At 42.3% G+C, this 25,655-nt stretch overlaps 1 protein-coding gene across 1 annotated transcript; it reads left to right on the top strand.

The window, feature by feature from the left end:
- Positions 1-1,630: 1,630 nt before the first annotated feature.
- OLFM4 (olfactomedin 4) lies at positions 1,631-25,274 on the top strand. Its single transcript, XM_075139799.1, has 6 exons — positions 1,631-1,711; positions 3,931-4,008; positions 7,790-7,942; positions 15,218-15,430; positions 16,340-16,493; positions 24,481-25,274. Exons 1-6 carry the CDS (start codon positions 1,631-1,633, stop codon positions 25,272-25,274), a joined length of 1,473 nt encoding a protein of 490 aa, XP_074995900.1.
- Positions 25,275-25,655: the final 381 nt, after the last annotated feature.

Below are 25,655 nucleotides of genomic sequence, written 5' to 3'. Positions count from 1 at the left end.
TACATTGAATTATTAGCCATGAAATCCTCCAGTGGAGATGCAGCTTCTGCTGTGAAAAAGTGTTTCTGCAAGAACATATTATATCCAGTCCCTATAAAACGAGCTACTCCTCAAAAAAGATGCTGCTGCCAACTTTGTGAATCTGTCAGGAGGCTTATGCTTACGCGAAGCTGCGGTAAAAGCGTGTTACCCCAATGGACTTGACTGCTCTGAAGAGTTTTCTAGTATGGATCTGCCCTAAGCCTCAGCTTTCCCATTTGCTACCTGGAGCTGATAGTGCTATGGTAACACAAGAAAGCTTTCTGAGTTCCTCAGCTGGGAGACGGGTTTTGTATGAGGCAGTACTGCTGCTCAGAAGTACTGCTGCTCCTGCCCTTACCGCTGCCCTCCAACGCTGGAAGGGAGTAAGGGTCTCCTAACCACTTTCTCCACTTACACGCAACTGCAACCATTTGCTGCTGACCTAGTAGAAGAACTAAGTCTGACAAAATGAAGAAGGAAAGGGCAAATGCTGCACTGAGGATACAGGCACAGGAAAGGACAAGAGATGACAGGTTTTGGTCTAGGGACTTCTTGACTTCTTTCACAAGTGCACAGACATGGCCATCCCATTAGTCCTGACTAGAACCTTCCTCCCAATCACCAAGCTCATTTTCTCAGAAGCCTCCACAGAAGTCTGGAGAGAAATGTTAATTTGTGTTGCACCAGATGGAGGCTTGCAGCTGACTCCACCAAGGTGGTAGCTTGTTGGAAGTGGGGAGCTCCCGCGGTGGGCTGGATGCCTCGGGAACTGCAGGCAAATCGCTGCCTATCATACCACAGTGTGGTACAGCTGTGGAGCGTGGGGGCCATGCTAGACGTTGCCTGCAGCCTTTTTCAATCTCTTTCTGGATCAGTGCTCTAGAGACAGGACAGTGAATCATTGCAGTCAGGTGGCATGCAGCTCCATGAAAAGAGAGCAAGTGAGTAAGCATTGGTGAGTACACAAGTAAAATTTAATGGGTACATAGTGTTAATGTACGAGACATAAGCTTACCGGGAAGGAAAAGGGAGGAGATAGTCTGTTTGTGTCCCTCTTGTGCTATGTGAGAGTTGAGGGAACTGAAAAGCTGTAGAGACCCCTGAGCATTTTACTTATTGTCAAAAGGTCTGCTGGCCTTTGAAATAAGGGGAGGATGTTTCTGGTGTGTGAAAAGCCTAACATGACCTGCTTTTCTCTGTACCTATAAGAAGTACTAAATACCACCCAGACCTGTATTGTCTGCATAACTTAGAAGGAATCTATAACAATTTTTGTGATTGAGTCACAGTAAGAGGAAATGTCTATCTACCTGTCCTAGCCAATAAGTACCCAGTTCTGCATAACCAAGATTAAGATTAGATACTGCACCATATGGGAAAGCTTTCCTGTTAGGAAATTGGATGTAGTTAATTTCTGATGGTGAGTAACTCGTATGTTCTTTATACGTTAGTATTTGGCACATATTATTATATGACTTCATGACATCATTTCTCCAAAAACTTAAAAAAATATCATGCAAGTTCCTTAAAGTTTGGTTGGGGAAATCCCCAGACTCTACTATAAAAGATCTCCTTTGTCCCCTTTGCTGTCACATCTGCCGCTGAGAAGATGAAGCACACACAGGTGGCTGTGCTGCTCCTCGTGCGAAGCATGATTGCTCTGGCTGGAACAATGGCAGCAACAGAAGTGGTAAGATGGGGGTCTCATAACCTGAGCTTTGGTGCCTTCTTGTCTTCTCATGTAATTTAGATTGCTGAAAAATCTTTTAAGGTTACTGGAAAATTATTAGGCAAAAGTAGAGATCTCTGCATGCAGAAAGTTTAAAGTATTCCTCCATCCTCCCCCCAACAAATGTATAGGGACTGGGTAATAAATGTAAAAGTGAGGCACAGGTTTAAAATCAGAGTCAAATTCTGCCTTTGGTTAGATGAGAGCAACTCCCAGTGAGGATCTGAGTGGATATTAAATGCTCTGTGTAGCTTCTAATTAATTAGCAAGAGCTTATAGCAGGAAAGGATCCACATCTTTGATGTGGATGGAGTTGAGAGGTGCGGGCTTTCCCAGTTGCATGATTGCTGTCATAGTCTGTGACCAGGCATATGAAAGCCATGCTGGCTGGTTTTTGTGGGGTGCTCTCTCTCTTCCCCATAAAACTATATCTGTTTGGGCAAGAGAGATGTTCAAATCAAAGCTATTAATCAGAGAAAAAAAACCAAACCCACCAACAAATCCAGGGAGGAAGGGAGAAGAGAAAACTTTGAAAAAAAATGTAAAAAGTAAAAATTACGTCAGTGAGAGATTTGTTTTTATTTTGTACTGCCTCATTGTTTTTAAATTTAAAACTGTGCTTAAATTATCAGAAGAAAAAGTTTGCAAATAGCTTAAAAGCTCTTTCAAATGAAAAAAAGTTTTGGTTTTGTTTGACCCAAAGTGACTGCCTTTTGGTATTTTTTGGTTAAAATTTGGAAAAAAATAATTTTGGCTCCCAATGACTCTTTCTGATTTGTCTGGTTCGGTTACTAACCAGAAAAATCCTGTGTGCCCCTAGTTATATTTTTTGAAGTTTGGGAGCGCTGTGGATGCAGGCAGTGAAGTCAGCATCTCCTGGGAAGGTGCATTTATCTGCTCCAGGAGTGCAAAGCTGCAAAAGTCAAGATGGAGGTGTAAATATATGTTGATAAGCTGGGGTAGAAAGCTTAATATGGGAGACATTTCTGCTCAGTCTGCTTAGCTTTAAGCTAGTTCCCAGTTTGTGCAATTTACACAATTTGTGATGCTCTCTGCCCTACCACTGTTAATTGCTACTAGCTGCCCCCTCCCCCCCCAGTGTAATCATATGAGCACACAAATGCTTGTTCAAATGGGTTTATTTGACAAACTGTCCCACAAAAAGTTGTTTACGCTGTGCCCTTTAATAGACCTGCCCTTTGCTGGCCATTTGGAGTTCCCGACCATTCCCTGACTCGGGAATGGGGCTACGGCTGGGATTTGAGAAATGCAGAAAGACCCAGGGGTAGGTGTCCTGTTGCGGGGGAAGACCATTTGATGCTCGGTCTGTCACCCCATTTGACATTGAGGGTGTCTTGCTGCAGTTCCCAGTTTGCCACAGATTTTGGTGAGACCCCACTACGGGTGACAGTGTGCTGCCTCACGGCGATGCATTGTGCTCTGCACGCTGTGTGGGGACGCAGTAGACCGTTAGGGACACACAGTACAGTGCCAGGGTGACAGCCGCTCTCCTTACTGCGACAGGAAGGCAGGCGCCAGCCACAGATGAACGTTAAAGGGGATGTATATTGTCTTACTACATAAGACTCTCAAGGTGGACCTGGCTGTATCCTTGGCAGTGTGGTGCTTCCCCTGGTGCTCCCTCCCCGCGGTGGGATGCTGCCCCCTCCGTGGTGCCAGCAGCAGAGCGGGACGCGTGCCCCAGCCGTCACAGCTCGCAGCCTGACAGCTTGGCGTGAAGGGGGCAGCGAGTCCGGTGCTGAAAGGCTGGAGTGCGAGCCGGGCAGCCAGGAGTGGACGTCCCTGCTGGGAGGACAGTAGTCTCTGGATTTAGGGCAGGGGCATGGTACTGTCGTTTTAGACTGCCAGGCAATCTGCCAGGGCTGCCTGTCAGAGCCCCAGCTCACACCTCCTGGGCAGGCTGAGCGTCCCCTGCCTTGCACTGGTCACACAGAGCCTTTCTTCCAGAAGAGGTGTCTATGAAGTGACACCATGCCCGGGGAAATGTTAGTCGCCTCAGCAGCAGATCAGAAAAACCAATTAATTTTAGAGTTGCTGGGAATGGCTCCCACAATAAAATCAAAGTGCTTTGGAGCTGCAGGATGGGGGCTATCTGGTGGGGAAGGAATGGTGCCATATGCAGGAATTTGCACTGAAAAAGGCTTACCTTTGCTTTTTAGACCCCTCAATTCAGTACGACTCTTCCGTATCTGACTCAGCCTAGCAAGACAACTGGTGACCTGAGCACTCCCCCAAAGGTATGACCATTATTGTTCTTTAATGAAGTCCAGGAAAAAAAAATAGGAACTTGTGTCCCATTTTTTAAATGCTACACAGTCACTCAGAGATCTGACCTTGATACACGTTCATCAGTTAGGCTGCCCAGGAGAAGGTGTTTAAGTGTTGTGTATCCAGGATTTCAGGCAGTAGCAAATTCCCAAAATCATCAGTGCTGCTGCTGTGTCTTCAATGCCTTAAGTCACATCCAAAGCTCTGGAATTGCCCTTGTGATTACTGAACTGACGTGAAACAGCTGGGGCCATGGGGGTTTGATGGCAGTGTACCAGTTTGGTGGTTACAGCCTCCCTGGAGGAAGGGGAAGACTTCTTTTCAACTCTGTCTTCTCATGTAAACCAGAGCAGGGCCTTGAAACAATCTTCTGAGAAGTACCCACTTGTGGTTGCTGGGGGTGAGAAAATCTTCATTCCTCCTGTTTTACGTAGCTCGAATTTTATTCAACTATTTGCTGATAGAGGGATTTGACTCTGATTTCCGTGCCTTCCGGTACAGTGCTCAAGTCCATGGTCTGCAGAATTCAGGGTTTGGTTTCTTTCCCTCTCTCTGCCAGTGACTGCTTAATAACATGTTTGCTTTGGAGCCGAGTCAATGGCATACACTTGCTCTGCACGGTCTCGCAACCTAGTAGCAAGAACAGGGTTTGTCCAAAGCACAGCTCCAGATCAGGTCAGAGGTGGTAGACACTCAATGGCAGGCCTTTGGTGTCCAGGCTAGCCCATTGTGGCACCTGGGATGTGTGGAAGGATCTCTTCTGAGAGAAAGTTAAGTCTCTGGCTCCAGTAGAGGGTTTAGAAGGTTAAATGGAGTTAGGAGTCTCTCTCTGAGTCTCAATAGCAGGACCCAAACCTCATCCATCTCCTTGCCCAGCTGAGGTGGCCTCTGTCCCTGCTGTGTGGTTTCTGTGGCTCCCATTCTTTGTTTTAGGAAGAGCAAGTAGCGGATTCAGAGCTGTGAATGCCACTGGGCTACAGTGTAGCTGGAAATTAAGCACTGAAGTGGCTAGGCTGTTTTGAGGATGTAACCTTACGTCCACATTTAGGGAGCTGAATAAATTCCCTGGTTTTCAGAACATTAAGTACCTGCTGGCTCCTACTCCCTTTCTTAAATTGAAGGGATGTGGAAAAGGAACATTTCTCATAGCTTTAAATATGTATATGTAACAGCTTAATTTTAGAGAGTGAAATGTTGCTCTCAAGTCCTTGCTGTAGGCCTGGACAGTTTGCTCTCTTTTAAGCATTCAGTGTAAATTATTAAACTTTAAAAAGCATGCAACTCCATCTTGTCACAAGCCTATGCACAGCCTATCATCTTGTGCATTTTTCTACAGGGTAAGGGAAGACATTTTTGTTATATGGTTATCATTTGACTGGTATTATATTTTGATTGAAGCACTAACTGACCCAGGGGGCTTTTAACTAAACAATGCTTCTTGGTCTCGTGAACATCATGATCCCACTGTTTGTAATGTCAATGGAAGCAGTTATGTCTGCCCAGGCTGTCTGCTCCTCTGGGGAAACTGGCTCTTGGCTTGGATGTAGGCTGCACTTACTGCAATGAAGCGCTGCCTGCAATTCAAAGTGCTCTCATAACACAAATGTTAAAATATAATGATTGTTTTTCATAGGGAGTTTAAATGCACAAGTTGGAGTTTTTTGGGGAAATCATCTGAATACATTTATGAATGGTTTATTTAGCACATGGAGTAAGTATGGTACCTCTAGATAAACTGATGGCTATATATAGTCAGGACTGTCGTTTATAGCAGAGTACACAATGTGTAGTTTGCACCATACTATATATGGAAATATGTAAATATATATAGTACGTACTATGCTATACTATGCATAGTATACTCTCTTTTGGTATACATATACAGATATATATTTGTGTTATACACAGAAGGGATAGAATACAATACCTTCTACACAAAAATTGGCATGCCAAAGCACAACGGTCTTATAGAAAGTCCCATGTACTCACTAAGCCACATTTACTTCTTCTTTTGTTTTTTCCCCCATCCGTTTCTTTTGTTATTGCTGAGCAACTTTCCATCCCAGTCATGCCCATACGCAGAGGACTCAGAGGTGCAGAAGCATCTAAGTGACTTAGGAACCTATTTTTTGTAGTAATTTAGGTACTGATAGCCATATCTTCAAAAGTACTTGGAAACTTAGAAATAGTTTGCAGTGTGTTCTCAGTGGGATATTCAGAAGTGCTTTGGTAACCTACCTGGCAGGGAAATCAATGGAAGTTATGTGATGGGACATTCTGGAATGCCATGAGATACTTTTCTGCTTCCTTTCATGTTAAAAGTCTTCAGCAGTCTGGTTATGAGTGAAGTTTTAAGGCCCATGGTGCTTGAATAACACAGACAAAACGTCTTTTCATGCTTTCTTTCAAAATGAGATGTGTGCTGTTTGTTACGGCTGTGGTAAAGAGGTTGCCAGAAGTGTGAACTGGGATCATTCCAGCTTGCTGCTGTTCTCTTCTTGGGCTCACAGATCAAGACAGCTTTGCTGCTGGCCATCACTGCATATTCTGGGCTTGTTTGGCGGTGAGGAAGTTAGTCGAAATCACTGTGAAAAAGAGAGGAAAGAAGTGCTGAAATGTCAGCTTTCAGTAGATAGTTTTGTTGTTTGCTTGTTTATTTTTAAGAGGGAGAGAGAACGAGAAAGCACATAAATAACTGGGATTTCTGCAAGGCAGGAGGAGAGATTATAGAAAGAAGTGTATTTAAAGAGCAAACCTGTAGTTTTAAAATATGCAGCCGCATTGAAGTATGTGCCAGAATATTTTAAAGTAACATCAAATATCTTTATTAATAAATTCGTGGTAGGTTTATGAACTGGGAAACGTTTTGTGTACAAACAAAAAAAGAACTGCTTCAAACACACTTAGTATTCAGACCAGTGTTTATAGGAAATGATGTGCTTTGTCTGTAAATTATGGCAAGATCATGAATTGCCAGCCCTGACCTTTCCATCCACCATACACATTGCACCAATGGTGATGCTTTGAACATGCAGAGAGCCAGGACAAGGCGATTCATGCTAATGGCATGGGCAATAGCTTTGCAAACTATCCACAAACTTGGATAAGCGGGCTGTGATGTGTGGGTGTTACGTGCAATATTTTGTAGCAAAATAAGTATCATCTCTACCTTAGGCTGAGCCTGCATATTTAATTCGTCACCTTTCAGTGGTGTATAATTAAATGCATATGTCTGTTTGCTGGGACTGGCTGAGAAACTTCAAATGAAGCATTTTTCTTTTCATAACTTTCCCTGTTACTAGTTCTACTTCGGTGCTTCCATCTCTAGGGATGGAAATGACTAGATGATCTGGTCAATTCAATTCTGATTAACAGAACACTAAATATAAGACCTAACTTACTAAGTTGTTATTTTCCTGCTGTTGTGTGCTTTTCCATCTGCTGGAAAAGTTATTTCATTATCTTAGGAACATTGTCCACAAGATTGGGAAAGTAAGAACTATTATATGCCTCCATTTTTCCAATGGTAAAATCTTTACAGCAATATTTAGCTATTTTCAGAAAGATTTGTAAGGCTGAATCATAACAATTGCTAGATATGTGGAGGTCCTTGGAAGCAAAAGGTGAAGGATGTCTAGTAATGAAGTTGTTGATCTCTTGATTGTTACAGCTCATATTATTGTCAGGCATTAGCTACTGATTCCAGAGAAGAATATTAACACTTCTTTCCCTACCCATTTGTTATTGCAGCTCTTTGCCAATGTCTCTGGCTCTGTGGATGACGAGGGAACCTGTCAGTGCTCTGTGTACTTGCCGGATACCACCTTTCCAGTGCAGAAGGCTGAGAAATTGGAAATTGTAGCTGCAACGCTCTCGGAGAAATTTGAGAGCGAGCTTTCTCAAGTAAGGTGTTCTTTTCTCATAAATACAACAATTGTATCTTTGCTGAAAAATGGTTACCTGTGAAAAAGTACAGCAGTCAGTGGTTTTCTGTGACCTGTCTTTCAAACAGCGGGAAAAAAGGCTCTGTAATAACAAGGAGAAGGGTGATTAAATTTCAAATCTTCGACATTGCAGCATGTCATACATTTGAATATCCTTAGGTCTCTTTTCTAGGCCTTTGTAGCTAAAGGCATATGGTATTTTTGGAAGAATGATTATGTTTTTCCTCCTTTGGCTCAGTTTTATCGGTTTGTGATTGCTACACAGAGCTAAGGAAGCCAAGCCTCCCGCTCTTTCATGTGTTACTATTTGTATCAAACCAGCCAGATTGTAAGAGGGAAATGAAGGGAAAGAGGAGAAAGGTCACCACAGCCCAGAGTGAAGTAGGTGAATATTTGCCCCTTCACTTCTCCTGCCCTCACAGATTAAAAAAAAATTAAAAAATCAAATATCTTCCTTGTCAACATCTGAAGCCGTAGCAGTGAGACTGCTGAATTATGCATTGTTGTTGAAGACAAACACACCTTACACTACTTTGGCTGCTTGTTGCATGAATTCAGATCCATTTTTTGAGGAATTCAGGCAAACCTACACATGCTGTAATGCACTGGGTAAAGCTGCCCGTGAAGACAGAAATCTGTCTTTGATTTTTGATAGCGGATAAATACTCAGGATTCAGATTAGGTGTCCAGCAGAAAGTGTTTTCTTCAGGAACCAAGCATCTTAAGAAATGAAGTGTCCTTGAATTAATCAGCAGAAAAGGCACAGCATTAAATTATAAATTCTAACCATAAATATTCATAACCCTCCTCTGGTATAATCAAGAACAGATAAGAAGTTGTGCATAAAACCCACAACAACAGGCAGAGGATCCTGTGGTAAGATCTTTCAGTTCAAATCATTTGTTTTGAAAGAACTGGAGCTAACAATGAAACACATTCAGCTGTCAGCAGGGATATGAAGGGCAAGCTGACAGAAGTCCCACTGCCTCCAAGCACAGGAGTTTACCTGAGCCCTTGCAGCATGGAGGCATAGCTCAGAGTTAATGATCTATGAAAATCACTGAGATTTCAGGTCCCCTGTCGTGGTTTAACCTGGCAGGCAGCCAAACCCCACGCAGCCGCTCGCTCACTCTCCCCACCCCCGGTGGGACGGGGAGAGAATCGGAAGGGTAAGAGTGAGAAAAACTCGTGGGCTGAGATAAAGACAGTTTAATAGAACAGAAAAGAGAAAATAATAATGATAATGATAGAATATACAAAATGAGTGATGCACAATGCAATTGCTCACCACCCACTCTGACCGATAACCAAGTAGTGATCGGCACTTCCTGGATCACGCCTACCGTTCATATACTGAGCATGACGTCACATGGTATGGAATACCCCATTGGCCAGCTGGGCTGGCTGTCCTGATTATGTTCCCTCCCATCTTGTGTACCTAGCTCAGTCAGTAGGCACGGGAGCTGTCCTTGGACTAGGAGGGCACTTAGCAACAACTGAAAACATCAGTGTGTTATCAACATTCTCCTCATACTAAATCCAATACACAGCACTAGGAAGAAATTTAACCCTATCCCAGCCGAAACCAGGACATCCCCATACTGTTCCCAGTGTGGTCAGTGCCAGCATTTTAAGCTAATTGCACTGGGACAGGATCAGGGACATGATTCCCAGCCAGAAAGTTGGCGTGATTCTTCAGGGTGTTTGTGTACCACCTTGCCCTGGTGTAACCAGTCTCTTACCAGTACTTTCCTCAGAAGGGTGCATGTTTCCTTTAGGTTGTGTGACTTATCTGCTAGTGCCATGCAGATCTGCAGAGCATCTCAAGTGCTGCTGGACAACCCCAGATCTCCATTGAGTTCAGACATCTTGCTCATATAAAGACACAGGTTACTATAGATATCTAAAATTAGGTGTCCAGATTTGTATCTGAAACTCATCTCTAAATTCAGCTTCAAGCTGAATCTCCACCGTGGACTTTAATATCTAGGTTGCCAGCTGACGTCAACTGGTCTAACTGTGTTGTCATCCTTAGGTGGCCAGCAGTGTACCGAAGTGTAGACACTGACCTTGGCTTTCAATTCTCACTGCAGACGGTGAAAATTCTTGACCTAACTCAGGCTTCACTGAATTTCATCCTGTCGAGACCAATCAGCCAAGCAATGTTACAATGCATCTAGTTAGATAGTGTGACATATACTTTGGTGTGATATAGGCAAAGAGACACTACAGAAATGAAAATGAACAGATTGCATTTTGGTGTAACTCTGTGTAAGATTTCTCAGTTCTGATGTTTTTCTGTAGAAAGAAGAAAGCTATTGAGCATTGCCCTATTGATATCTGAATTTAAGTAATCTGAGATCTTGTGATGCATGAGTCTCCATCTTTAAAAATTCTTCACCTTTCCAGTTGTAGAAAAAACCCTCCTTATACAATCCTGGATATTACTTTAGTCATGATAATACTCATAGAGAGAAGACAAAAATGGAATGGAAGAAAGCCAAGCTCTCATTATTGATCATTATTAGAAATGATCCTGAGCAAAATCCTAGGGAATCATGCTCAAACATAACCTAGTCTCTCCACAGGAGTGGGAATTTCTACTGAGGGTTTCCTTTTTTGACTGAGAATCCATGCTTTAGTTGCTCTTCTGAAACAGGCTTTGAAGCTCATGGGAGCTTTTCCTGGGTAAGAGCTGCAGGATTGGACCCTCTTAAGGATGCTTTCCATGTGCTAGAAGTCCCAGATAAACAACCTGATTGAATCGTTAACCTTTTGCCTGATTGTAGGCTAATTCAAAAAGCAAGGGGGTCCTTTTATAGAATCAGCAGGCAAGGAAGCTCGCAGATAAAGAGATGCTCTCATGTGCCAAATGAGTACAAACCGTAGGCTGAAAATACCAGACTAATTTTTCCTCTGTCACATCAACCTTTGCCAGCATAATTATGATTACAGAAGAAAATTAACCTTTCAAAGCAAAGCGGGAAGTGGCTGCTCCTCTCAATAGGAAAGGGGGGAGGACACCTCCGTAACAGGGATGGATCAGCACGTGATCCCAAGGAGACAAAGTGCCTTTCAGAACTTGGCTCACAACGGCCACAACATCTCACGTAACAAAACAAGAGGAAAAAAGCATGCCTGCCCTCTGCCAGGAACAGCTGTTTTCAAAATAGGTTAACCTGCAGTGGAATTCTTCTCGGTGTCAGCTTGCAGACTGCTTGCCAACCTTGCTCCTTATGGGTCTGTAGAGGTCAGGCCTGCCTGAAGCCAGTGTCCTGGGCCGAGTCACTTTATAGAGTTGCTGGTTTTGTCACTTCTTTCTTATCTTCCCTCAGTCCTCCCACTTGTTTTTCTTTTACGTCTTCATCTTGCAGCTTTGTTCGCCCTTCTGTCCTCTCCAAATGCATGCTGGAGAAGTGTCTGTTTGCATGCTGCAAAACCTGTGTTGATAAATACCAATTGCAGGTAAATGACACAGTAAATGAGCATTGCAGATTTTTCCTGCCCTTTTCATTCCACGAGGGTGACAACGCTTGGAAAGGAGGAAAAACTGAAACTGAGGTTTTTTTCCCTACATATGCCTCACATGGCTCCATTCTCTTGCTATAAAGGGCTAATACAGGCCCTATGCACTCATCATACCCTACTTTAGGCTTTTACAACAAATGTGGCAGCAGTCATTACTAGTTATTGGTCTATATCCCTAAATATGGGATATGCACAGAATTTCTGTGCCAGCCTGTCAAAAACCAAGTCCCCAGCAGGTAGATGCAGTAGAAGAGCAGGGATTACAAGCTGCTTAAATCCATCTGCCCAGCAACAGAGCTATCGTGGTTTAACCCCAGCCAGCAACTAAGCCCCACCCAGCCGCTCGCTCACTCCCCTGCGGTGGGATGGGGGCGAGAATCGGAAGAGTAAAAGTGAGAACACTCGTGGGTTGAGGTAAAGACAGTTTAATAGGTAAAGCAAAAGCTGCACATGCAAGCAAAGCAAAACAAGGAATCCATTCACTACTTCCCATTGGCAGGCAGGTGTTCAGCCATCTCCAGGAAAGCAGGGCTCCATCATGCGTATCGGTTACTTGGGAAGACAAATGGCATCACTCCGAACGTCCCCTCTTTCCTTCTTCTTCTCTCAGCTTTGTATACTGAGCATGATGTCATATGGTATAGAATATCCCTTTGGTCAGTTGGGGTCAGCTGTCCCATCTGTGTCGCCTCCCAGCTTCTTGTGCACCCCCAGCCTCCTTGCTGGTGGGGTGGGGTGAGGAGCAGAAAAGACCTTGACTCTGTGTAAGCACTGCTCAGCAATAATGAAAACATCCCTGTGTTATCAACACTGTTTTCAGCACAAATCCAAAACATAGCCCCATACTATGAAGAAAATTAACTCTATCCCAGCCAAAACCAGCACAAGAGCAACATCATGTTCCTTTTTCAACTGATAATTCTAAACTACAGAAATTCCTAAGCCAGATCTGAGCAGGTGGGATTGTCCGCACAGGGCATTGCAATGCTTGACATATGTGCTGGATTTGTCTGCAAAAGCAGTATAGACCTGTTAGAACAGCACTGCTGAGAAAATTATATTTGTCCAATAATTCGCCAGGGGAGCTATTAGCTTTAGTTCATGGTGATGCTGGTGTGGCTGTATAGAGCACTTCAGAGTGCTGGGGCTAGTTCAGGCTCAATTTGTATGGATGTCTCTCAGCTATACTCCACTGGATGGTGTTGACATGTCCTTAAATGACCTAGAGGATTGACTGAGTGAAAACCCTCTGATGTGGGAGGAGAACTTCAGGTCTGTGTCCTGCAGCACTATGCAATCAGGACTGAAATAACTATGTATGCCTTGTTCCAGCCCTCAGCATTTTGTTCAGGCTCTCAGGACCCGGGAGAAAACTCCAAAGTCGCAAGTTTCTCACTAATGAGCATCAGTCTGTTTATTTCAGTGGTTTGTAGATTTGGTCTGTATTGCATCATCATCATCATCATCATCATCATCATCATCATCATCATCATCATCATTACTACTACTACTACTACTACTACTACTACTACTAGTATTACTGTGAGAAAGGTTATTAATACCTAGATAGATTTCCAAATATCTCTATGATGTGCGTAGCTTCACACAGCAGTGCAATTTTGTTCAGACATGGGCTTGCTTTATATTTCTCAGGCTGTGATTGTACATGCTTTTTTTTTTTGTTGTGCAAACTCTAGACACACAGTTTAAACATTTACCTTTGAAGAATTTTTTCAGAAGATTTTTTTGATGATATCTTCCAACTCCAAACTGATTTTGGTGATCAGTGAAAGCGTGAGGTCCAACTATATCCGGCTTTTCCAAGAACATTGTCCAGTTCTTCCTACTGTTCCCTCCTGAACAGATGATGGTGACAGCTAGGATAAGGGATCCCAGCTGTCTTTGTTGTCAGCTAGATACAAGGAGCTAGGTCTAAGATTTTATATACTATTATTTTTTTTTATTCTTAATTGTAATAAATAGCTTAGTTATTCCTTAGCTTGAAGTTACCCAGGCTTGACCTGGGAGATCTAGAGCATCCAGTGTTATGAGTCAGGGTGCTTCTGCTGCAACTTATGGAGACATGCCAGTTTATATCAGAGCAGCTCAAAGTCTGGCGGAACACACTTAGAATAAAAGATCTGTTTCGAACCCTGATTTAAATGCACAGGATCGAGCAGCCTGGTTTTGGTGTACGTAATGTATGTGCATGCAGAGGGGTTCGTTCAGATTTATAGTGTAGTTTTGCCACTATTGAAAATTATACTTTTGAAAAGAGAGTCTTCTCACTTATGTTTCTCCTTCTTAAACCACACCACTGAATATCTTACGATCTGAAAGGATCCTTTCTGCCCTTCATGAATTCCCATGCCATGAGCTCCCACACTTCCTCTTTGGTACACGAGGGATTCAATCAAAATTTAAAGGAATTATTTTATAATTATTTTATAATTATTATTATATATATTTTATAATTATTTAATTATTATTTATGTTTGTTGGGATCCCCATTCCCCAGGGGGGCTGCTGCCAGGAAAGGAGAAAAGGGAGTCCATGGTCTTCGCTCCATGACAGGGTTTTACAGGCCATTCCAAAGCCAATGGGGAAAAATACTGGTTTTCATTTTATGTCAAGATAATGCAAGAATGTTTGAGACAATGTGGACTAAAAATCTTTTAGTCAAAGAAGTAATAGTTATGAAAATCATAGTGCTGTAGGGAAGGGACTTATACTACAAACACCATCTGAGAGTATAAATATGGACTTACTGGTGCAACAAACTAATTATATTTATCCCTACTCCTTACCTTTTGGGATATAATTATGTTGATTTAAGGGAAAACAGACATGACTTTTATGAAGCATATAGGAGAGAAATTATGTATCTTTCCCCAAGTGTTAAATTTCAAGGAACTAATATTTTCCAAGGAATGTCCCAAGTCCATATAGTATTCTTAACATTCTGCATCACAATGCTTGTGCTGTGACCTTTATTTCAGCAAATACATGTGTGAAAATACATTTGTCCGGACAACTGTTTAATGGTTCAAAGGCTGAAAAGGCTGCTATGTAAATTACTGTAGCTAAAGCCAGCAATAAATTTTACACTTTCATTTAAACCAGATTTGATTTTTAACACTGTGTTTAAACATCCCCCCCTGCCCAAAGACAAACTCCAAACCAGTTCTGCCAATTTTTGACACAATTCAAATGTACACAGGGTAAAATCCCTTTTGGATTCAGAATTAATAGGAAATGAAGTTGAAAAACTTGGAAATCCTTTATTGCATTTTTCAGCCTTCTTGGGTTGCTTTTGTGAGATAATATGCTGCAGATTTCCTAATAAAATTTTCGTCAGTGTAAGTTCTTGGCTTGACTTGGTAAGTATCTTGAGGATAAAATTAGCTCACAGAGACAATATTGGCAAAGAATTAAAAAAACAGAAGACTGCGAGTAAAATTCTGCCTTCAGTTATACACAGGCATTCCTGAGGGGACTTTGTGGAACTGCCAACAATAAATGAGGGTTAAATTTTACATTTTTTATGTATGTGATGAGAACTTCATTTATGTAGTTTATGTGAAGAATATATGTCAAGTATGTGGAAGTTATACATGGGGTACTCAGAAATATAATAAAGATGTCAAGCAGGCTTGTTTTATTTGCTAACCTGGACTTGAATATGTACATTTTTTTTTCCTTGAAGGTTAGAGAGTACTCAAAAATGATTGAACGGTATCAGCAGCAAATCCTTAATCTAACCATCAGAGTGGAGTATATGGAGAAGAGCAGTGTATCTTACACAGAACTGGACTTCCAGTTACTGAAGGTGGAAATCAGTGACCTAGAGAGACTGGTCACTCAGCTGAAATCCAGCCTTGTTGGAAGCAATGTCATCGTTGAGCAAATATATTTGGAGGTATTGCCAAACTCTTAATTAGTCACAGAGGGTTCAAAAATACAGATAGTCTATTCTCTCTTTAGTGTTTAGGTTGAGGAAGTGTAGCCTGTCTCTACTGCAGCCAGTGGAATTGTTTTAGCATTTCATCAGCATAAATTAAAAGAAATCTTGACCTTAAATGTATTAACATCTTTTTCCTTGATATAGAGTACAGAAAAGCAAAGAAACCTCAAAACAAATGGGGACCTCTTTATTTTTGCTGACCATCTGCCTGAAAGTTAACAGTTTTGCATAGTGTTAAGCACACGAGCTGATTAAATTATTATAATAAATATTAATTTGTAGACCCCCATGCTTGAAAGCCTCTGTGCTTTAACTTAGATAATTAAAAAATTAGCTTCTGGTTGCTAGGGCAATGGCCCAATCAATATGAAATCAAGAAGTGGGAAAGACTATCACCTTCCCAGCAGACTATAAATCACATTTTCAAAATTGTAATTAATCACTCACCTAGAGAGAATAATTACTTCAGATGGAAAGTGAAATATCATTTTCTCCATTGTCCTCTAGATCATCAAGTAGGTGATTGAGAACATTTTTGCAAATAAAATTTCCAGATACTTTTGTAAGGCTGGAATAAGTACTTTTTGTATATAGTAGCTAGTACTTGCCTAAGACTTACTGGGTATTTTTATACTATGTATAAAATAACACTATATTTTTGCATTGTGGTATACAATTGAGTGTTAAAGCATTTCTTTGTGGTCACATACCTCTGCTGGAAATGTAAAGCTCAGGCTAGCAGGATAAGGTCTATTCTTAAAACCTGTTCTGTAGCTCTTCTATGCTATGATCAACCGTGCCTGCAAATACCTGTAAAATAAAGTTGACAGAAATTTAAACTTGCTCTCTTTTTTTTTTCTCCAGATCACAAATCTGACTATACTGGTAAATGAACTAGAATCACTGGACAAAAACAACATCCTTGCAATTCGTCGACAAATTGTGTCTCTGCAGAATCGATTGAAAGAGTGTGAAGAGGGCACAAACAAAACTACAGTACCCCCTTATTTCTCACCAGGTAAGCATTTCTCTTGTATGTCAGATAAGAAACAACATAATACATGGGTAGAACAGTAAATGCAGAGATTTCCCTTTGTTAATATTAAATACAATTGTAATGATACTACTTCACTCTTGAAAAATTGAGCAGACAGCTCCTAATGTTTCATCAATGGGTTCAAAAGGAAAATGAGGGCAGGAGGCAAACCCAGACACAGTAGCTGTTTTCAACTGGAAAAAGTTGTAATCTTCTTCTCACCTGCAGTGCAAAAATGAATCTCTACCCCCCTTCTCTTTTTCAAAACAATTACCTTTTTTTTTGCGGGAAACTATGCTTTTTTCTGACCAGCTTTGATTTTTAACAGTTCCTGTGAAAGTGACCTGTGTCATGGCAATTTTGCTCTAACGCTGCTTGGGAAATGTATGAGCAACAGTTGATGTACTAAAGCTGTTGGTATGCAAGCTCCGGAAGGTAGTTTGCATGAAGATTACTTTTGCTTCACAGGCAAAAGATTCTTCTAAATCAGAAGGTCAAGAACCTTGAGGGGAAATTCTGGTCTCAGGGAAATAAGTGAGAGCTTTATTACTGATTTCAGTGGAACTAGGATTTTATAATTTTCTTAACTAGGAAAGGATACGTTCTGGGGCTTAGATCAGTGGTTCCCAGAGTGCAGTTCATATAAAAGTATCAACAGTCACAGGGCGTGTGGTAATCAGTTTACAGCTGGAATAATTTTTGTCTTGACAGTGTGTTCAGTTTGAAAAATCACATTGTGAGTGAATCATAGTCTGAGAAATTTTGAGATTCAGGTATGATACACTGGAGCAAACCGTTTAGGAAACACTAGTTTAGGTATGCCAGGTCAAGCATCCCACTTGCTAACAGACAGGAGGATTTATCAAGCTGTGTTGGTCCCCCAAGAGTTTTATACACAGGGGGTTCCTTTTGACAGTGTATTGTGTGAGAGAAAGTGCTCTGTTGTATACAATACCCAGGGGAAGGATCCTGCTTTTTCACATAACCTGGTTAGCAATCAGCTAGAGGAGCCCATAAAAAAGGAGGAGTGGTGTCCTGCTTGCAAGGAGCACAGATTTGCACCTACCAGCATTTACCTTTCATCACCTTGGGGTCAGTTAGTTCAAACATCTTGTTGGAAAGGTGAGAGGCAGAAATACAAGCTTCCCTTAGGATCAGCAGCCTTTCCTATTGCGATCTCCTTAGGGCTTCATGGTGGTGCGGGCAGCTGCTGCACTTCTCTGACAGGATGCGCAAGTAACACCTTGTCTGGGGATCAGGCAGGAGAGAAAGCTGAAACAAAAACCTGCGTTGCAAGATCTCAAGGCGCTTCTTTGCTCCTTAAGGAAGGGCCTAAAATGTTTCAATAAAAAAAAAAGAAAAAGCAATGTTTTAAAAGTATTTGAAGGGCATCTCATTGATTTATTGAGGGTGATGGTGTGTGGAAAGAAACAGCCTCTTTCTCTTCAAGCCTACAGCAAGCCTTTGTTTCAGTGAGAAAGTACTGGGCTCTGGAACAAGAATACTGTGTCCTTCCATGAGTGATGGAGGAAGGGGCTGCTTTTACGCCTGGCTGGTTGGCATGAGCATCTGTGGGATATAGGATCTTTCACAGAGCGGGAAAGGGAGGTCTATGCTTCACAGTGCAGCTCCATGCAGGGATAAACAAGTCATGCCTAGAGCAGGATGATAGCTCTGGGATGGGTAAATGTAACTGCATAGGATTGTGACCATAATAGAATTATTTAGCATTGCTTCTTACGGCACAATGGGGAGATGGATAGCATTTATTTGGGACCAAAATGGTATTGCTTTAGCGTTGCGTTATTCCTGGCTGGTGTGCCAGCTAGCTCAGGCACCTTTTATGTCACCGCATTGTGTGGGAACCACAAAGCAGATAATAACTTAGAAGGCCAAAACCCCAGGTGTATGAACAACGAGCTCCATTGACTTCCAGAGAATTATCACCACTGACATCAGCTGAGGACATCCTCTGGTGTTATCTGTGAGTTTACCTCCTGCCCACAGCAACAGGAACGCCAGAAGGTTTGGAGGATGTGTGTGGGTGTGTTGTCATGGCTGCCTTTAAGGTGAGGGTGGTCTCTGAGGCTGGCACAAAGGAATGGCAACTGCGGAGGGCTGGCAAGTTTCCTGCCTGTTCGGAGATGCCAGCTATACAGATCACCCAGGTGTTATGCAGGCTCAGATCCCTGCTAATCCATGCAGGACTGGCATATCCTGACTTTGTGTGCCTGGCGGGGAGCAAATAGTCTCTGGGCAGAGAACTTTGTAGAGCAATTACATGTCCTGCAGACTGCATCTGAAAACAAGCAGTAGGAGGAAGACGTTATTGGTTGGGGAGATGGAGTAAGTATGTGAGAGAGCTGCATTTTCTAGATGGTCATTTTGGAGACTTTGCATGGATGCTCACACCTAGGCCTCTGAAGCACTCATTTATGCATTTGAACACAATTTCCATACGTTTTCTCTGCAAGCTTGAATGCCTTGAATTCCTGCCAAACCATTTGGCCTTGCCCTGCTTTTAGTTCATATTATATTTATAATGTTTGTATTAAACTGACTCTTTGTCCTGTTTTCAGATGGCATTTTCTTTTCCCCTTCATCCTCTCTCCTGCATATTTTGGGTAGGCAACATGAACTAGAGAGAGCTTGGCTAATCCCCAAGCTGTCTAAGACCATGAGTCTAAAGGCAAGTTTAATTAAAGCTTCTTGCTTCTCAGTGCTGTAGAACACAGCCCCTCTGACTCTGTCCCCCAAGGCTTTTGCTGCTGTATTTCTCAGAGTGAGCAGGCCGTTCTCAAACAACATAGCAGAAAGAAATCACTGGTCTCCATTTGCTTTCCTCTCTGACTGGAGAGGTGTGTGTCTGAGTGTCTGAGATGGGGCTCAGTAAATATATAGTTAATCATCCTCATCATCATCACTGGCTTTCCTGTCTGCAGCAGTTCCTGACATCTCTCTCCTCACCACTCCAGCGGGAAGAAATATTTATCCATTCGTTTTTCTTTTACGCTGATCTCATCTGGCTGCATCAGGGCAGGTATACAGAGAAAAGACCCCAGGATGGTTCTTTGAGGATTCTGCAGCAGATTCTTTGTCACATCTCACTGAAATGATCTGAGAGAGGCAGCAGGGAGAAGTGAGTCAGATGAAACTCTCAAAGGCAAAAAAAGAAAGGAAGGAAAAAAAGAGCAAAGCTGTTTTTTTCTGGCTTTTATACATTTAGAAATTAAGGATTTCAAGTTACTGGTGAATAGGTCTCAGCAGGAGGAAGACCTGGTGTAGCCTAATGCTGAAACTCAGGCAATCCTATTGGAGTCTTAGAGTGATTTCACTTTTACCTTATAGTTTACCTCCTATGTACCCAAGATGTCTGTGTTTTTTAAGTGTTTTGGGATGTGTTTTGAAATTAATACGTCCATACACAAAGAGAGAGACACGCCTACAGGCACCTGAAAAGAGCTGGCCAGTGCTTCTCTCCAGGACTGCCTGAACTGCCCCTGGAGATACATGCATTTCTCCATTGGCAAGGGAGGGATCTTAGCGGCAGCACCCAAATTTTTAGTTGCCTGAAGGTAGGTCAGATGAACTCCAGCCCTCCACCTCATCCCCTGTTAGATGCTGACAACATAAGTCTTCTCTGATGCAGCTGTCAGCCTGTGTCTGTACCCTGTGATACTGGTGAAGACTGAGGTGTCTGTGTGGGTCTTCCTATGTCAGTGAGACAATAGGAGCCAAGATGAGCCTTTCCCTGAGCAGCTGTCTCCTGTGTCTCACGCCATAGTAAGGCTGGTAACAGCTCTCACATCTGGATGGAGTAGTTCTTCTGATGGGAGAGGAGGGTGCAGATCTGGTGCTCGGGAGCATGTGTGAGAGTGTAGCACCAGCCTGCTCCCGGTCTCTGTGCCCCTCATGGGAGTTCCTTTAAACACGGGTCCCGCCTTGTCTCATGATCTTTGGCTGCATAGGCGAACTGTGGTCCCTGCTCCTCTGTGACCAGATGCAGCTGCTTGGTGAGGGGAGGCTGCTGGAGTTTTTTTGGCACCTGTATTGTTGGAGCGAGAAGCTGATGTGCTCTGCGAGTGCTTCAGAGTGAAGTGGGTGAAGCGAGACCCAACGGGGTGCATCTAATGCTCACTTCTGCAGCCTGTTAGCCAAGCAAATCAGGCTCCCTCCAGTCCTGACAACTAAGTGCCAGCTCCTTTTCTGATGAATCAGAAGGATTAGTAAACAACTGAGCTGAGATACTGGTTCTTTATGTAGGGAGAAGGAGAAGTACACGTGTATGTACGTAACTTAGTCCTCCTCTAGCCTATTTGCTACATAAGCATGAAACAAAGGAAGGCAAAAATACCAGGATGTCATTTATCAGAGGCCAAAACAGTGGGGAAAGGAGTTAAAAACTTGAAAGTTTGAATAATGCATATGGATTTATTTCAAGTACCTTCTAATATTTACAAAATTACATGACACTTTGTTTCCTTTGTGCATTTTTTTTCCCCAAGATGCAGACAGGGAGGCAAGTTTAGATTAAATAAACAACAATGAATTCTTATGAACCAGTGCAGAAGACAGATCACCCCCTGACTACCACAGAGTTTTTTGGTAAAAAAAAAAAAAATTCTGGGATAGTTTTCAAGGCAATCAAAATCAAGCACATACTCTATAGAAACCTCAGCCAATTTTTGATGTCATTAAAACGGAACACGCTTCTAACTTTATTTTAATAATTCATTGTTTCATAAATAAAAACCAAACAAGTGTTCAGCAGAGAGATCTCTTTAAGGGAAGAAATAATAATTTATTATTTCTTTTGTAAAAAAAGGTCTCTCTGCTGAACACACGTTTGTTTTTTATTTATGAAACAATGTATGAATTATTAAAATAAATCTGGAATTGTGTTCTGCTTAATGACATGAAAAATTATTTGAGGTTGCATATAGATGAGTTTAGCAGTGTTTCACTACCTGCAAGCTTCGGTGCTACACTTTTCTAAACAAATCAAGAGTTTTAGAGCATTTAATAATCATTTAATTCTGAGATAAGTTTATTGTGATTTAAGCACAGTAATATATTCAATATGTCACCAGCTTGAAAGAAGCCCTCATGCCGGAGGTAACAATACATAATAGAGATGTAAGAAAAAAACAGTTCAAATTGATTTATGGAGTTGGCAGGCTGCAAGCCATTTTGCACTGTCCGCCTCAGCTTTCTTCCTTTGCATGAGCTGAGGTACAAGCACCTCCAAACGTTGGTATCTGTGCCAAGCGCTGAGGCCATGTTACTGGCCAGGCTACGTGCCATTTCCAGAGATACAGCCTGGCTAGCCATAGAGCAGTGCCTTCCTTGTGTGCTATATTTGGAAATGAGGTTTCTGCTCCAGGGCCTCGTCCTTTGTAAAGCACTTAAGTGCATGCTTAAATGCTCATCTGCTCCGAGCCAGGAATGCTGATTTGCATCGATTCTTGGTGGCACGGGGGAAGCAGCGTTCAACCCATGTTCAGGCGCAAGAATCCCAGGACACAAAGGGGGCTGTGGGAGGAGACGGGGTTGTTCACAACTCATGTCACCCTCTGCCATGAGCTGGGCACTCAGTGACGCAGAGCTGCTCCCATGGGCAATACTGACTCCAAGGGAGTTGCCCACATGGCCTGGGGACACAGGGATTTAGCTCAGCATAGTGATTTATGTTTAATATAAAGCTGCTCCCCACCTTCCTCATAGAAGTTGAGAGGAGGCTGCAGGTGAATCACATGTCCCCCAAGTCACTAGTGCAAGACAAAACAAAACTGTGAGGGGTGAAGGTGTTAGGTAGTGGAAGGAGAGAAATACTACATTTTGAGAAAGGAAGAGACATGGAGTGCTTCACTGCCCAAATTGACTTTACACATTGGCACAGATATAAGACTAGATGTAAGGAAGAAATTTGTTACGATGAGGGTGGTGAAACACTGGCACAGGTTGCCCGGAGAGGTGGTAGGTGCCCCATCCCTGGAAACATTCAAGGTCAGGTTGGACGGGGCTCTGAGCAACCTGATCTAGTTGAAGATGTCCCTGCTCACGGCAGGGGGTTGGACTAGATGACCTTTAAATGTCCCTTCCAACCCAAACTATTCTATGATTCTATGAAATGTTACCCTCTTGCTTGGACATTTCTAACATTCAGGCCACAGGTTTCCTTGTCCCAGAGGCAGAGCATCTTCCCCCTGGGCAACGCAGATCAGAAAAAGATTTCTGCATTTACAACAGTCCATTTTTCACCAAATATCTTGTTTCCCAGTCTTTTTCCAAGCAGAGTGCTTCAGATTGGTCTGTCTTCACATTTCCCTCTATCTGTCGGATAGACTAGGATTCCTTTGAAAACAAGATATCTCGTAGGCTTTTTCTGTCAGTGGCTTTAGGAGTTTTCAATGCAGCTCCGTAAGTATTGTCTGGCCTTGCTTAAGGATGGCCAGCTTTGAGGGCAAAAGGTAAATTCTTTCTCTATTATTTCTCTTTCTTCTTTGTGCTAAGACATAGGTTATTTATATGCTAGACAACCATTCATATGACTGAGCTTATGAACAGCCATTCTTTTCATACAGGCTGTAAGCAATCGTGACATGGTATCCATGCAAAGTATTAAAAACTCAAAAGATAAGTTTGACTTTCATCATTGATGCCATAGCTAGTGGTGCAAGGAGTTCCTGTGCTGAGGGAGGTATTATTAACATCAAAGAGTTGTGGCCATTAATTTATCCATTGATTGACATGTGAGACTATTCATATTATACTCCATCTTTAATAAGAAAGGCTGTCTAGTGGCTAGAGCACTCCACTGAATTGGGAAGCATTGGAGTACCACTAAACTTGTGAGCTGGTGCCAGTCACTTGACATCTCTGTCTCCATTACTTCAGGTGAACATATCCTTACAATGAAAAATCTGCGGCAGTTTTTTTATTACTGGCAGTAATACAAAAAGCTAATGTTAACACTTGGAAAACAGCATGCTGGTTTTTGCCAGTGGAAGCCTCGGACTCGTCTGAGGCCCACAGACATTTCTGAGTGGAGGATTTTTTCCACCAGTGACTTACAATATTGAGAATTTATCAGGAAACAGGAATGTCACTGCCATTCACCATGAGTAAAAGGAAAGTACTTCTTGTATCTAAATTCATTTTTCCATAATCCTGAAAATGGCTTTGTAGTTGATATGTGGAAAACAGAGCTGTTCTGGTTCAGCTTGAAGTCATATTCTCTTTAGAGTTGCCTCACATGGAAACTTGGAATAGTATCTGTCTACATTTCCTAGGCTGTGATTGTTACTGTCTGCAGATTTCTTTGAGGGCCTGAGGTGGAAGGCACCATGCGGCTGTGACGCACTGTTGTAAAGCTGTGATTCTGACAGCAGAATGCTAATCTGAAACGTGACTCTGGAATTACTGCTGCTGCTGCTCCTTCCTTTCCCTCCGCAGTGAAATACACAGAAATCAGATGCGCCTCTTTCTTTTTTTCCCCATCTTCCATGCTCTCAGTTCCACTGAGGTAGAAAATAACCTAAAATGCTTCTGAAATTGTATTTTCCAAGGGATTTCCTAGTGCATCCAGCTGGCGTGCATCGAATGGGTAGAAAAAGAAATCTGTCCCTTGTCTGGAACAGCGCAGTGAGCACTTATTTTCTGCAAATTAATCCTAACTGAGGATGGATGTCCCTATCTTTTCTCCAGCCCCCCACACTCCCCAACTAGCTGTAATAACATGTACCCTATTTTTTTTTTACTAACTTTCTGAATCAACTTGGAACACTTGGTGCCATCCAGTTGCTGACCTTGACCCAAAATGAGTCTTTTATACATGAAGCTATGCATTTATGACTGTGCTTTATCACAAAGCTAATCCCTAAAGAGCACACTCTAGAGGCTACAGTATGCAAAACCTCTCTCCCAATGATGACATTTGTAAAACCTGGTTTTTTCTCTTTAATTGCAGGTAGCTGCATTCACCGTGGACTGCTGAATGTTAGCCAGCCCTATATTGTAAAGCTGAACTGGAGAGGATTTTCCTACAAATATGGTTCCTGGGGTAGAGATTACTCTCCCTCTAACCCAGAGAAGGAAGTCTATTGGGTTGCACCATTGAACACAGATGGGAGATACTTGGAATACTACAGAATTTATAGTTCTTTTGATGATTTGCTGCTGTTTAAACCCACGTATGAAAGCAGAATAACATATGGGGAAGGAAGTGGTGCTGCCCTTTATAATAATTATTTGTACTATCATGCTTATAGTTCAAGCGATATGGTGAAGCATGATTTAAAAACAAACACCATGGTTTTGAGGAAGAGGCTTCCACAGGCTGTTACGAGTAACCGTTTCTCTTATGCAGGTGTATCATGGCAAGCCATAGATTTTGCCGTGGATGAAAGTGGGTTATGGGTAATATATTCAACAGAAAATAGCATGGGCAACATTATGATTAGCAAACTCAATGAGACCACACTTGATGTGCTAAATACTTGGCAGACAAGACAGTACAAGCCATCTGTTTCCAATGCTTTCATGGTATGTGGTGTTCTGTACGCCACAAGGCCAATGAACACAAGGAAAGAGGAAATCTTCTACACGTATGACACGAGTACTGGCCAAGAAGGTCATATTAGTGTCATTATGGATAAAAAGTTAGATACTATCCAGAGTATTGATTATAACCCCGCAGATCAGAGACTGTATGTTTACAATGATGGTTACCTTCTAAGATATGATGTGACCTTTCAGCCTTAGCATCTCAGTGACATAAGCATGCGGTAAAACTGGCAGCAACTAAAATGAGAGATCCAATATGCCTTTAGACAATGCTATTGCCAGTTTAGAGTTCATTTGGTCTGATGTACTGTATCTGTGGGCGTTATATATATTATACTCTTTAAAGGAATTGCCCACTCTGGTCAGTAGTATTGCTGGCAGCAGTGTTTGGCAGTACTGGCTTCTTTAGGTTTTGATTGGTGTTTATTGGTGCTCAGTGCTTTACAATTGTCCTGCCTCTAAGGGTCGATTTACTGCATAGATTTAGTGCATTTTGTTCACAGAAATTGATGGGTACAGCCTATCTACTGACCGAGAAGCTAATTATCCACTGATGTGCATTTGTCAGTGTAACACAGG

This window comes from Calonectris borealis, chromosome 1, assembly GCF_964195595.1.
Source record: "Calonectris borealis chromosome 1, bCalBor7.hap1.2, whole genome shotgun sequence".
Classification (NCBI taxonomy): domain Eukaryota; kingdom Metazoa; phylum Chordata; class Aves; order Procellariiformes; family Procellariidae; genus Calonectris; species Calonectris borealis.
This window is presented reverse-complemented; position numbering and strand designations above follow the sequence as displayed.

Coding starts and splice junctions, on each gene's coding strand:
- OLFM4 (XM_075139799.1), top strand. CDS start 1,631: ATGAAGCACACACAGGTGGCTGTGCTGCTCCTCGTGCGAAGCATGATT. Junction 4,009..7,789: donor ACCTGAGCACTCCCCCAAAG/GTATGACCATTA, acceptor TTGTTATTGCAG/CTCTTTGCCAATGTCTCTGG. Junction 15,431..16,339: donor TTGAGCAAATATATTTGGAG/GTATTGCCAAAC, acceptor TTTTTTCTCCAG/ATCACAAATCTGACTATACT.